This window comes from Pogona vitticeps, chromosome 4, assembly GCF_051106095.1.
Source record: "Pogona vitticeps strain Pit_001003342236 chromosome 4, PviZW2.1, whole genome shotgun sequence".
NCBI lineage: Eukaryota > Metazoa > Chordata > Lepidosauria > Squamata > Agamidae > Pogona > Pogona vitticeps.
Window position 1 is genome coordinate 235,264,140 of NC_135786.1, and position 12,117 is coordinate 235,276,256.

The window sequence follows — 12,117 nt, forward strand, 5'->3', positions numbered from 1 at the left end:
GCCACCATGTTGGCTAGGGTGTGCTGGGGAGTTACAGAGTTCAAGGAAAGGAACTTTTCTCAACTGTGGAGGTGCACAAAGCTCCCTCGATAGGCTGGACTTCGTGTGCCTCTCTTTTGAAAAAGATTTTATTAAAAGTCTACATCGGCCTTCCCGGTTCCTGAGCTTTCCTTGTCACCATTCCTTGGCCAGAAAGAACACCAGATGGACACCAAAGCAATCGCTGGCTTAAACTAACAAGTTTTGAGGGCAGTGCTTCCTTACTGTCTTCTACAACAACTTCCCTCTGGCCCATCTCTGGAAGAGAATCATGAAATAATGCAGCTGGAAAGAGGCTAGAAAGCCACCGAGTCCAACTTCCTGCTCAAGGGAAGGAATCCAAGCCAAAGCAGATCTGACCCATTTTCTCTTGAAGGTCTCCAGAGATGGAGCGCTCACCACCTCCCGAGGTCATGGGCTCCCTTGTTGTACTGCTCTAACAGTTAGGAAGTTTTTCCTGTTATTCAGCCTAAATCTGGCTTCCTGTAGCTTCAGCCCATAGGCAGCAACCCAGTTAAACGGCACACAACTGCATTAAGATAGGCACGATCTAGTAGAGCAGTGGTTGCCAGCCTTGGGTCTCCAGATGTTCTTGGAGGACAACCCCAGCCATCACAGCTAGGGGTGAGGGCTTCTGGGAGTTTTTAGTCCAAGAACATCTGGGGGCCCAAGGTTGGGAACCACTAAAATAGAGGGAGGAGGAAGTCCAGAAACTCCAGGCAGCACAGCTAGTGTTGAAGGCTTCTAGTGGTGCAGTGGAAAATTCAGCAGTGCAGCTGCTGATTATGACAGACTCCGTAGCCATCCCAGCAATTCACAACAAGGAAATTTTTAAAATGCAAGTACAGTGGTGCCTCGCTTAACGAGTGCCTCGCTGAGCGATGAAATCGCTTAACGAGGCACTCTGGGCCATCGCTGGAGCATTCGCTCAGCGATGGCCCCTATGGGTTTTTTTCGCTTTGCGAAGATCGCTAAGCGATTCGCTTAGCGATCTTCGCAAAACGAAGCCGGGGAGAACAGCTGATCGGCGGTTCCAAAATGGCCGCCGGAAGGTCCGGGCCGCATTTTCGCGCCCTGCCCTCGCTTAACGAGGGCGTGAAAATGGCGGCGCTATGAAGAAACATCGCTGAACGGTGAGTTTTCAAGCCATAGGAACGCATTGAACGAAGTTCAATGCGTTTCTATGGCTTTTTTTGTCCCGTTTAGCGATGTTTCGCTATAGCGAAGGTTAATCCGGAACGGATTAACCTCGCTATGCGAGGCACCACTGTAGTTGGATTGATCCATTATCAACAAACAAGGAGGAGGTCTTTTGTAAAGCAAATGGCTTCTGACTACCTATTCATTACAGAACTACCTTTAAGCCCTTCGTATTACAACAGGGATACCGTTTGCAACACTATACTCACTGGAAAACCCATTTCCTTCCCTCCTCCAATACTGAAGTGAAATCCATATGGGAGGCCGAGGGGGGTGGCTATAATAACAGCCCCTGTTGATCACAAAGTCCTGGGGCTTTGACCCTGTGATTCCTGGTTCCATTATCCCTGGGTCCTGTGAAAGACACCAGCTGAGAAACATGACTGGTCTGAAATCAACCAAGGAGCTTCATAGCTGTGTAGAAATTTGAACCCAGGTCTCTTGAGATCTACTGTTTCTCTGAGAACTCCACTACGCTGGCTGTTTTTTTTTTTTTTTTTTTGTTCTAATATACTTCTCCCCCAGGGACGTGGTAGCACTTCATGTTAAACTGCAGAAGCCTCTGTGCTGTAAGATCTGTAGATCTTCAGCTGTAAGTTCGAATCCACGCGATGGAGTGAGCGCCCGTCGCTTGTCCCAGCTCCCGCCAACCTAGCGGTTCGAAAGCATGCAAATACAAGTAGATTAATAGGGACCACCTCGGTGGGAAGGTAACAGCGTTCCGTGTCTAAGTCGCACTGGCCATGTGACCACGGAAGATTGTCTTCGGACAAAACGCTGGCTCCATGCCACAACTGAAAGTTGTCGTGGCTGAGCTAGGCCTAGCTTCGCCCCAGTTGCTTTTTCTCGCCCCAGTGCTAGCTGGGACCTTCCTTTCTGAGCAGGAAGTCAGCTGGAGCTAGGCCTGAGTGCTTTCCAGTTTAGGCCTTTTCTCCCAGGTGAGCCAAATTCAGGTATCTGTAAGGTGTGTGCAAGTCAGACAGAACTCTGGAGAACGGGGAATTATGGATTTGTGGTTCAAGAAATCTGGAAATCCCATCTGTACTTGGAAATATCAACGTTTTGCATTTCACCTGTCAAAAGAACTGTGATGTTAGCTTTTCCAGAACTCTTGCACAGGACAAGTCATGTGAGTTTGTTTTTCCCTCAAAGGAAAACAAATAAACGGAAGCCACTATTAGAGACGTCTTGCCTCCCACAGCTTAAGAACTGTTCCCCCGTTTTCCAAGCCTTTTCCTTAAGCTTTTTGATGGGCATGGCAACTAACATTAAGGGAAGGCAATTTAAATGTTTTCCTGCTAGAGAGTTTAAAACCGGTTCAATCTCTGGGCAGTTCTTAGAAACCTATACATGCACACTATAATAATGAATCTTGCAAGTCTTCCTTATTTAGCCCGATTTATTAAAAGTGTACTTGAAGGAGCTAATGCTATTTTTTAATCATCTTGAAAAAAAATCGTAGGTTTTTTTGTGGCAAGAAATAAAAGATCTTTAAGAATGCCACGTATTGCATCCTTGGGCACTATCTCTGTGTATGCCTTCTATTTTTACCCAAATCCTTCCTCTGTCTTTGCTCCTTTGACAGTAAATCTTCTTATGCCCGGCTCAAAAACCTGGCGTGTGCCTAGCTAGCGCTATAATCCTGGCTCAGAGCAGCACACTGGAGCATTGACTCATCGGTCAGCCACTCCCACCGCTCAAGCATGTTAAAACAAACAAGTCCCCCCCCCCAGGCGCATGTCTAGAGTACTCTAAGCTGGCTTTGTCATATATGCTGCATGATCTCAGTATTTAAGCTTCACATGGCATGGACCTCAAAGGGCAAAAACAATAGGTAGCCCAGCACATGAGAAGAGTACAATGCAATGAAAATAGAGATCATTTTTTCCCTATAAAATACACATAACCCATTTTGAGATCCTTTTCCAGGTGCTGCTCGGTGCAAAAAAGTCCTTTCCTAGCACAGATATCTTGCATGCGTATTCTGTATTCTCTAGTCATCTGGCTCTCGGTGCAAAATTGATGTTGGAATTCACCACTGCTACTTCCAGTCTTTTGTTTCTGTCCATGGGGTTTTCTTGGCAAAGATACTGGAGTGGCTTGCCAGTTCCTCCTCCAGGTGGATCGTATTTAGTCACAACTCTCCACTATGACCTGTCCGTCTTGGGTGTCCCTGCATGGCATAGGCCATAGCTTCTCTGAATGACTCAAAGCCTTTCGCCACGACAAGGCAGCAACCCGTGAAGGGAAAAGACCCTGATGTTGGGAAAGTGTGAAGGCAAGAGGAGAAGGGGACGACAGAGGACAAGATGGGTGGACAGTGTCATCGAAGCTACCAACATGAATTTGACCCAACTCCGGGAGGCAGTGGAAGATAGGAGGGCCTGGCGTGCTCTGGTCCATGGGGTCACAAAGAGTCGGACACGAAATAACAACTAAACAACAACAACACTTCCAGTCTGTTCTCAGTTGCCATTGCTACTATCAAAATGAATCCACACCATTTGTAAATGTTCACAGGAATGGCTGGGGAAACCGTTACCAACTAAACCTATTTTTAGCCAATGTTAGAGTCAGCAGTGAGTTAGGGAGCTGGCTATGAGAGCCAGAGGTTGGGGGTTCAATTCCCCACCATGCCTCCAGGAAGTAAAGCCAGCCTATGTGGCCCGTGGGCAAGCTGCACAGTCCCAGAAGGGAAGGGTAAATCACTTCTGCGCTTTGTCTGCCTGGGAAACCCTGAAAAGGGTCACCATAAATGAGAACTGACTGGATGGCACAACTTTATAAATATTTCTCCACCAAAAAAACCCCCTATCTCATGATTATACCTGATAACTTGCCCTATGTGGGATAAAACAGTGGTCTCTCATATCACCCAGTATTTGCTTTACAGAAGCTTCTGTCTGGATTTCCTCTGGGGACCGGCCAGTTCACATTTTAATGTGAACTCACATAACGTGCACTTCCCAAACCAAAGCACAGTTCAAAAGTCACATCTTCTTAATTTTTCCAAAGCAGTTCTCAAATAAAAAACAAAATACAGTTGTGCCCTGCTCGATGATTACCCTGCTCTATGACGAATCCGCTTTACGTCGACGTTTTTGCGATCGCTTTTGCGATCGCAAAACAATGTTTTAAATGGGGTATTTTTCGCTGTGCGATGATTGGTTCCCTGCTTCGGGAACCGATTTTCGCTTTATGACAATCAGCAAACAGCTGATCGTTGGAGTTCAAAATGGCCGCCGGCTGAAGAAAATGGCCCCCCACTGTTTTCTAGGACTGATTCCTCACTTTACAGGCACCGAAAATGGCCGCCGTATGGAGGATCTTCGCTGGACGAGCAGGTATTCAGCCCATTGGAATGCACTGAACGGTTTTCAATGCGTTTCAATGGTTTTTTAAAATTTTGTTTGACGACGTTTTCACTCTACAGCGATTTCGCTGGAACGAATTAACGTAGTCAAGCGAGGCACCAATATACATGTATCAATTTTTTAAAAAAATGTACAAATTCAGTACACTGGGCAGGCAGGGCGCTTGCAATAATGCACAACAAAGCTGTAAGCCAGTGGTTGCCAAATTGGCAACCCAGCTGGTTCTTGGACTGCAGCTCCCAGAAACCCTGGCCAGCTCAGCTGGCGGTGAAGGCTTCTGGGAATTGCAGTCCAAGAACACGTAGGTTACCTAAAGTTCGGAACCACTGCTTTAGGCCAAAAGTATACAGAAATACATGTCAGTCAGGATTATTCTTTTAGATAGACCGGCTGGTGGGGTGGGGGAGAACCGGAGCAGGATTTATTCTTTAACCCCAAACATTTCTAACCTAAGACCTGGGAGACCATTAAATGAATGCCAAGAAAACGCACATGCCTTCCAAACACACACACACAAAAAATGGCAAACCGAGGCAGGAATACGACAAAAACAGAAGACGGGGGGAAAAATGAGAGAAAATAAACTCGATCTTGCCCATCCTTTACTGTGTCTCCCAACGAACTAGAAATTGAAGGCCGGGAATATAGACTTGCATCTCTTACGGAGTGATAAATTTTTTGGCAACCTCTCCTGAGGTTGCATGCTCCAAAATGCACGTATCTGCTACAAGCAGAGACTCTGCCTCAGAGGCCTCCAGAAGCGGCTCCTTTCCCATCCCTTGCCTCAAGCAAGGGAAAATCGCACCTCACACCACCATTAATTATTTATAATGAAAGAGGTTAGAACAGACACTTGCAAAGATCTGGTTTTTTCCCCTCTTTTTTTTTTTTTTTGGCAGCCTCTGGTTTTGTGTTGCGTTGCTGAAACGGTTGTGCCAACGGCTGAAACAGGGAATTTTATAATTTCATGCATTCCATAGGGCAGAATCATGGGAGTGTAACACAAGCAGCTGGCGTGACTTATACAAGGAAAGGCCTCGGAGAGCGTTTTGAAATGCTTTACGAATTCCCTCTGGAAGTCGCACATCAAGCTGACCAGTTATGTCCGGCATTTTTTTTGCTCCCCACACCTGCTTCTAAAGGGGGCGTTCCTGACCAAAGAAGCGCTGAAACGGCCCCGGCAAACCTTCCACTTCACCCACAACTCATCCAAGGGGCTGGCCAAGATGACTCGGTGGGAAAAAATATGTCTACACTTGTTCCTAGGTAGTCCGTTTTCTTTTTCGCTTTCCAGCATTTCCCTCTCTAGCAAAATTAAGCACATGGGATCCTAATGCTGATTTTATTGATCTGGCAGTTAGGAATGGCCACACCAGCCCAGCCCATGGCAAGTTCAACGGCAAGCTTTTTTCATGTTCACTTCTTCAGACATATGGAATAAAGTGAAATACAGCGGTGCCTCGATGTACGACCATTTCGAGTTACAACCAGCTCCAGCTGCAAAATTTTTGCTTCTACTTGTGACTGGAGCTTCCACTTATAAACAGAAAAAGGCAGGGGAAAACGATGGGGAATTCAAACTGCTAACTGTAGGTGGCGAAAGAGGCGGCTTCTTTGTAGCTCTTTTGCCCTAGCAGTTACAGAGGGTGCGATCGGACGAGGCTTGCGACTGCCTCGCTTCTGCTTCTGAGCAGACATGTATGTGTTTGCAGGGAGGCTTCGGGCTGCCTGGTAAGGTAAGGTGCCGTTTTTTGCTTTTAAAAACTGTTCTGGGTGTTTTTGCAGCGTGGTTTTGAGCTGGGGGGGTTATGTTTCTGTGCTGTGATGGGTCTTGGGGGGTTGTTTGTTCCCCCCATTTCCGATGGGTCTTGTGATTTTTTGTTGCTTTTTAGTGATTTTTCCTATGTCCAATAGGTCTTGGAGGTTTGTTTGTTTTTTGGTCTGCCCCATTTCTGATGGGTATTAGGGGTTTTGGTTGCTTTTTGGGTCCCCCCCATTTCCGATGGGTCTTGGGGGGTTGTTTTTCTTTTGGTTTCCCCCCCATTTCCGATGGGTCTTTTGGGGTTTGGTTGCTTTTAGGGGTTTCCCCCCTATTTCCGATGGGTCCTGCATGCTTCCCTTGCTTTTTCCTTTGTTCTCTGTGCATTTCCGATCTGCTCCGTTTGTTTTCTGTGCATTTCCAATGGGTCTTGCACGCTTGATTGCTTTTCTCCCCCCCCCACTTCGGCTGGAAGGGATTAATTGCTTTTCCAATGAGTCTTGCAGTGATTTGGGGGGGGGGTGGAGCGTGATTTTTTTTCTTCGGCCGGAATGGATTAATTGCATTTCAGTGAATTCCTATGAGAAATGGTGCTTCGACTTACGACCATTTCGAGTTAGGTCCATCTTCTGGAACGGATTATGGTCATAAATCGAGGCACCACTGTCTAGAATTCAGAAGTAAAACATTCAAAAATTCATTGGCTTTAAGAGTCTTGGGTGTATGGTTACATCTCACATACAGTAATTTATGACCTATGTTTGGTGTTCAGTTCTACTGTAAACACTCCCACAGCAAGGAGATAGCAAAACCTTCTAAAAGGCTTTCAGGGTGTTTCCCTGCTATACCAGATCAATTCACGTAACAAAGACCACAGTGTGCTTGGCAAAATCTGAGGAGGTCCACGGATCAAGACAAGCAACTCTCAAGTACACAAGGCAAGACAAGTAACCCTGCTACAATCCGAATGAAGGAAATGGAGAGACAAATACCTCTTTATGATCTCCGGCCATTACGATCAGAGGGGGAAAATACTCTAATCAGTTCCGAAGTTTCTCAATAAAAGCATCCAAGCTTAAATCGCATGACGTATTTGAGAAGCTGAACTCCAATCCATGACATTTGGTGTTAGTTCAAGAACTAGCAAGTTCTCGAAAGGGCCATGCAACTCTTTGGTCTTTTCCAGATCAAAAAAACACACTACACGTTAAAAATATATATGTGAAGATTCTCAGTCGTCCAGGTGAGGTCATCTGGAAGTTAAGTCATGGCAACGGGACTTCTTTCTTATTGGGCTGAAATGTTTCGCTACTCATCCAAGGACTGAAGAAGCGACTTGGATGAGTAGCAAAATGTTTCAGCCCAATAAGAAAGAAGTCCAGTTGCCATGACCCAACTTCCGTATGAGTTTAAGACATCCAAGTTCCCTACGGGGTTGGGCCTCCTCCACCTCTTGTTTCTCAAGGATGTCGTATCACCTGTGTCTGGCCAGCTTTCCAGACTGCAACCCACAGAATCTTTCGCCATTGTCTATATTGGCTAGGGCCACCACGGTCCACCCATGTTGTACAGGAGCGTCAGGAGCTAATTACAAGCAGGGAGGGGAAGGAAAGCAAACAAGAAAACCAGCCCTGTGGATCTGATTATATGCCGGGTTGTTTTCAAGCACCACTGAAAACAACAGGACGTCTTGCAGGCTACAGTCCACAGATCATGCCCCCCCAAAAAAAACTTCTTACCCTTTAGGTTGCCATAAGAATCTTGTACAAACATCGATAATATCAAATGACCGATTTTTCCCATCTTGTCACTACCCCCCAAGATGCTGGGGTTATGAAGGCAGAAGACTTGGGCAAAAAAACAATTATGGGAGGTGGTGAGTGCTCCAATGCTGGAGGCGTTCAAGAGGAAATGGGACACCCCTCTGTCCAATCTGCTTCGATTTGGATTCCTGCCTTGAGCAGGGGGTTAGACTCGATGGCCTTCGAGTGCCCTTCCAACTCAACTACTCTATGACTCTCTCCGTTGCCCGTTTTTATAACTATATTCAGCAATCGGTTCTCTAACACTCTTTGACAGAATGGGTTCTTATCAGAACAGGAAGGGGCCAGCACACCACCGCCGCCTTCTCCCCCCCCCCCCCCACAGTGAGACACCCTGCCCTGCAGATGCCAACCGACAAAGACCACGTGGATTCACAAAACAGACTCTCGAGAAGCAAACCCGTAGATGCCAAGAGGAAAACCAAGGAACAGCTAAGAGAAACGGCAGCCTGGCCCGCACGAGGACAGGTAGCTTCGACGGCCATCAGGCCAGGTGGTCTCAACCAAGACAGCAACCAAGCACTTACCATCACTGTAATGCCATCTTTCTCCAGCGGAGTCTTATCATAGGTTATTTCACACACTCTCACTACTGTGGTTGCACCGTACTTCTTCAGGTCCTGCACAGAAGACAGGGAGAACAGATGGTTTTGAGTCCACCTACCTTTCCGACTCGTGTACATCAGTGCCGGCAGTTGTTGTCTCATGGTCTACACACCCTGGCCAACCTGATTTTCTTTTTCGGAAGAACTAAATTCCTTTACATCGTTCATCCCTATCAATATTGAGCTCCTGAAAGCAAGCAGAAACACTGGACGGATGAAACATACATAATTATGGGGGAGTAAATCATGCAACCCTCTCCTCTTTGAAGAGAAGCAATTACTCGGAGATGGAGTTCAACTTGTGAGTGCAATGACAAATAAATTTCTTATGTCTTATGTGTAGTCTCCCAGGTTCGAATCTTACCCTCCTCAAATCTCCTCTCAAAAAGAACTAGATGACTAGTAAAGACCATTCCCAGAGAGTCACATTAGAGAAGGATACTGGGCTAGCTGGATGAGCTGATTGCCCAGTTTTTCACTCTTTATTTAGGGAAAACAAAGACTAACAAAGAAGCAAGAAAGCTATGCTGGATCAGACCAAAGGCATGTTTACTTGTATCTTCTGTTCCCCATGCTGTCCAACCAGCTGCCCCTGGGAACCTATAAGGCAGCACCTAAGCACAGCAATACCTCTTATTTAATGTCAGCCAGCAACTAAGTTAATATGTAGAAACAAACTGCACTCCTGAAAGCATATAACCAGGTGAGACTCATAGAATGAACCAGGTGGCAGGCTCAGTCTCTGATGTGTTGCAGCATGAGCTCTGGCTGTAAGCTGTTTATGGACGTAACCACCCCGCTGAAGCTAAGCAGGTGTGGGCTGGGGAACTGCCAGAATGACAGACCATTTGGGAATACCTTATAGGCTGCCTCAACTTCAACAGAGAAGGGGGTGGGAGAGAGAAACAAATAAACAGAATGAAGACAGAAGGCTTAAATAAAACAGCAGAAATGGGATTTGCATCAGCGACTACCCAATTTATGGCTTAGTTGCTTAACCACTATACCAGCTACATGTTCAATTATTCTCGATACCTCCTGCTTCTTGGCAATTGAGAATTCCAGAATTTAACATGTACCTCTAACCTTGGACTAGCTGTGTTATTAATAAACCCAGGAGACATGTCCTCGCTAAACTTTCTTTAGTTACTAGTTCTTTCTTTCCTAGAGGCCATGCACACAAGCAATTATCCTCTGGTATTCCAACTTGAACCAAAACTTGGAAGCATTCTTCCTCATTCTGGATTTTGAGGGCAGCTCAGTGGTTTCGCTCTCTGGTGCCTCCTTGACTGGGGCTGGACTCCCTGAACCATAGGGTCCCTTCCCGCTCTGCAGTTCTACGATTATTATTACTCCAGCCTAACACAACCACCTTCCACTCAGGCTCTCAGGCACTTTTTATGCCTCAGAAGCGTTTAGATAAGGGCAATGCAATTATGATACAGAGAAAGCTGTGAGAGATTTTTGCCTGTCAGAATTTATGAGCTTGGACAGCATCCATCCATCTATCAACTGTGTCATCATTCCTGAGCCACTACCTACCTACCTACCTACCTACCTACCTACCTACCTACCTACCTACCTACCTACCTACCTACCTACCTACCTACCTACCTACCTACCTACCTACCTACCTACCTACCTACCTACCTACCTACCTACCTACCTACCTACCTAGCATCCACTATTTTGGGTGGCTTACAAACACAAACATAATATAAAATTCACTAATAAGCACAGGTTAAAATAACAAACAGAAAAGGACCCCCCCAATAAAACTAATTATATTTAAGGCCATTGCCTAACACAAAAGACGATGGGAAGAGCATCGGGCCCTCAATAATTAAGCAATGGGCTGTTAGTAATTAAAAGCAGTAAAACTACGTAGGGGCAAGACTGTGGAAAGCTGAGGAGGGTGGCGATGCACTTCCACCAGATGGGAGTGCCATGAGAAGGGGGCCACCACTGACAAGGCTCCGTTCCTAAATGTAGACATCCGGGCCTCCTTTAGGGTGGCCACCTACTACATCAGGGACTGGGGGGGGCAGGAGGTGGATCTGAGAGGCATTCTGACAAATAGCAAGGCCCTAAGCTGTTTGGGGCTTTGAATGTCAACATTAACACTGAGAACTTGCGCCTGGAAGCACATTGGCTAGGCCGCTTCTAAATTGGACAAGTGGAGGCAACCAACTTAGACAAGATCAGAGATGACATTTTTAATTTCCTAGCTGAGATCAGGAGGGAAAGAGATTCTGGCTGCTTTTAAAACAAACTCTATTGGCAACCTTTTTTTTTTTTTTAAAGGAACTAACGGGAGTGCACAAAGCAAAACACAGAGGTAGGGGGGGCCACCTCTGGATCCCTTTGCAGCCCCCCTGCTACTTTTAGAGACAAGTTTGTACAGCCAGAGGACGCTGAATATCTTCTTCTGCTCCTCTCAAGAGTAAACAAGGGCATTTATTTTTAATCCTTGTAGGTATGCAACAGTTCAGCTAGTTGCCCATGTAACCAGAACAACATCTGTGGACAACACAGCTGATCTAAGTGGGGAAGGACGAAGGGAAGGCATATGTATAGCTAAAAACAGCACGCTGGCCATGAGCCCAGGTATTAAAGAGAGGGCAGGCGATGTCAAGCAAATGCTAGCGGCTCTGGAGGGGCCAAAGAAGCACCCGGGGGAATAGAAAGAGAGCAAAAGAGAAGGGGGGGGGGAAAAAGCAAAGCGCACGGAGGAAAAGGAAGCAGCGAAAAACCAGCTCACCTGGTCTGCTTTGCAGGTGAACTCATTTGGCGTCACCTGGGCATGTCTGAGCAGGTTCAGCCACCAAGCCCATCCTAACCCTGTCGTTAGGATAATCATGTCAAACCCGTCTGCAGAACAGAACATGAGCAAAAGGTGTGTCGACAGCTGTGCGGAGGGAAGGAAAAGGCCCTCCCGGATTTCGCTTATGGCATTTAAAAGTTGTCAACAGCCACCGCAAATCACTCTGAACACTTCTGTGGCCGGGTGAACCCATGATTTGCTTTTCTGCTTGATTCAGAGCAGTTCCAGAAGCACCTGGGAGGACCCCTGATCAAAGCTAGATCTTGCCTCCATCACTCCAAACGACAGTCATACTAAGAACACATTTGAGGCCTCAGAGCAGGCCAAGTGATGTGAAAATTTGCACAACATACGGGGGGGGGGGGTGGTTGTGTCCAAGTCGCGCTAGACCCAGCACCGATTCCTGGAATGGTCTGCCATGAGAAGAGATTCATTTTATGTTTCTCCCAAGACTTTTCGGTGCTCAGCCGATCCAAGATCTAATCCCCACTCT

The 12,117-nt window shown here is 46.6% G+C and overlaps 1 protein-coding gene across 4 annotated transcripts in view; it reads right to left on the reverse strand.

The window, feature by feature from the left end:
* PTP4A3 (protein tyrosine phosphatase 4A3) overlaps positions 1-12,117 on the reverse strand; it is a 113,931-nt gene that overhangs the window by 17,066 nt on the left and 84,748 nt on the right. For all 4 annotated transcript variants that reach the window (XM_072999404.2, XM_078392016.1, XM_078392017.1 and 1 more), the window contains one exon: positions 8,723-8,815. In XM_072999404.2, the coding sequence (XP_072855505.1) occupies positions 8,723-8,815 (93 nt within the window). The remainder of the gene's footprint in view (positions 1-8,722; positions 8,816-12,117) is intronic.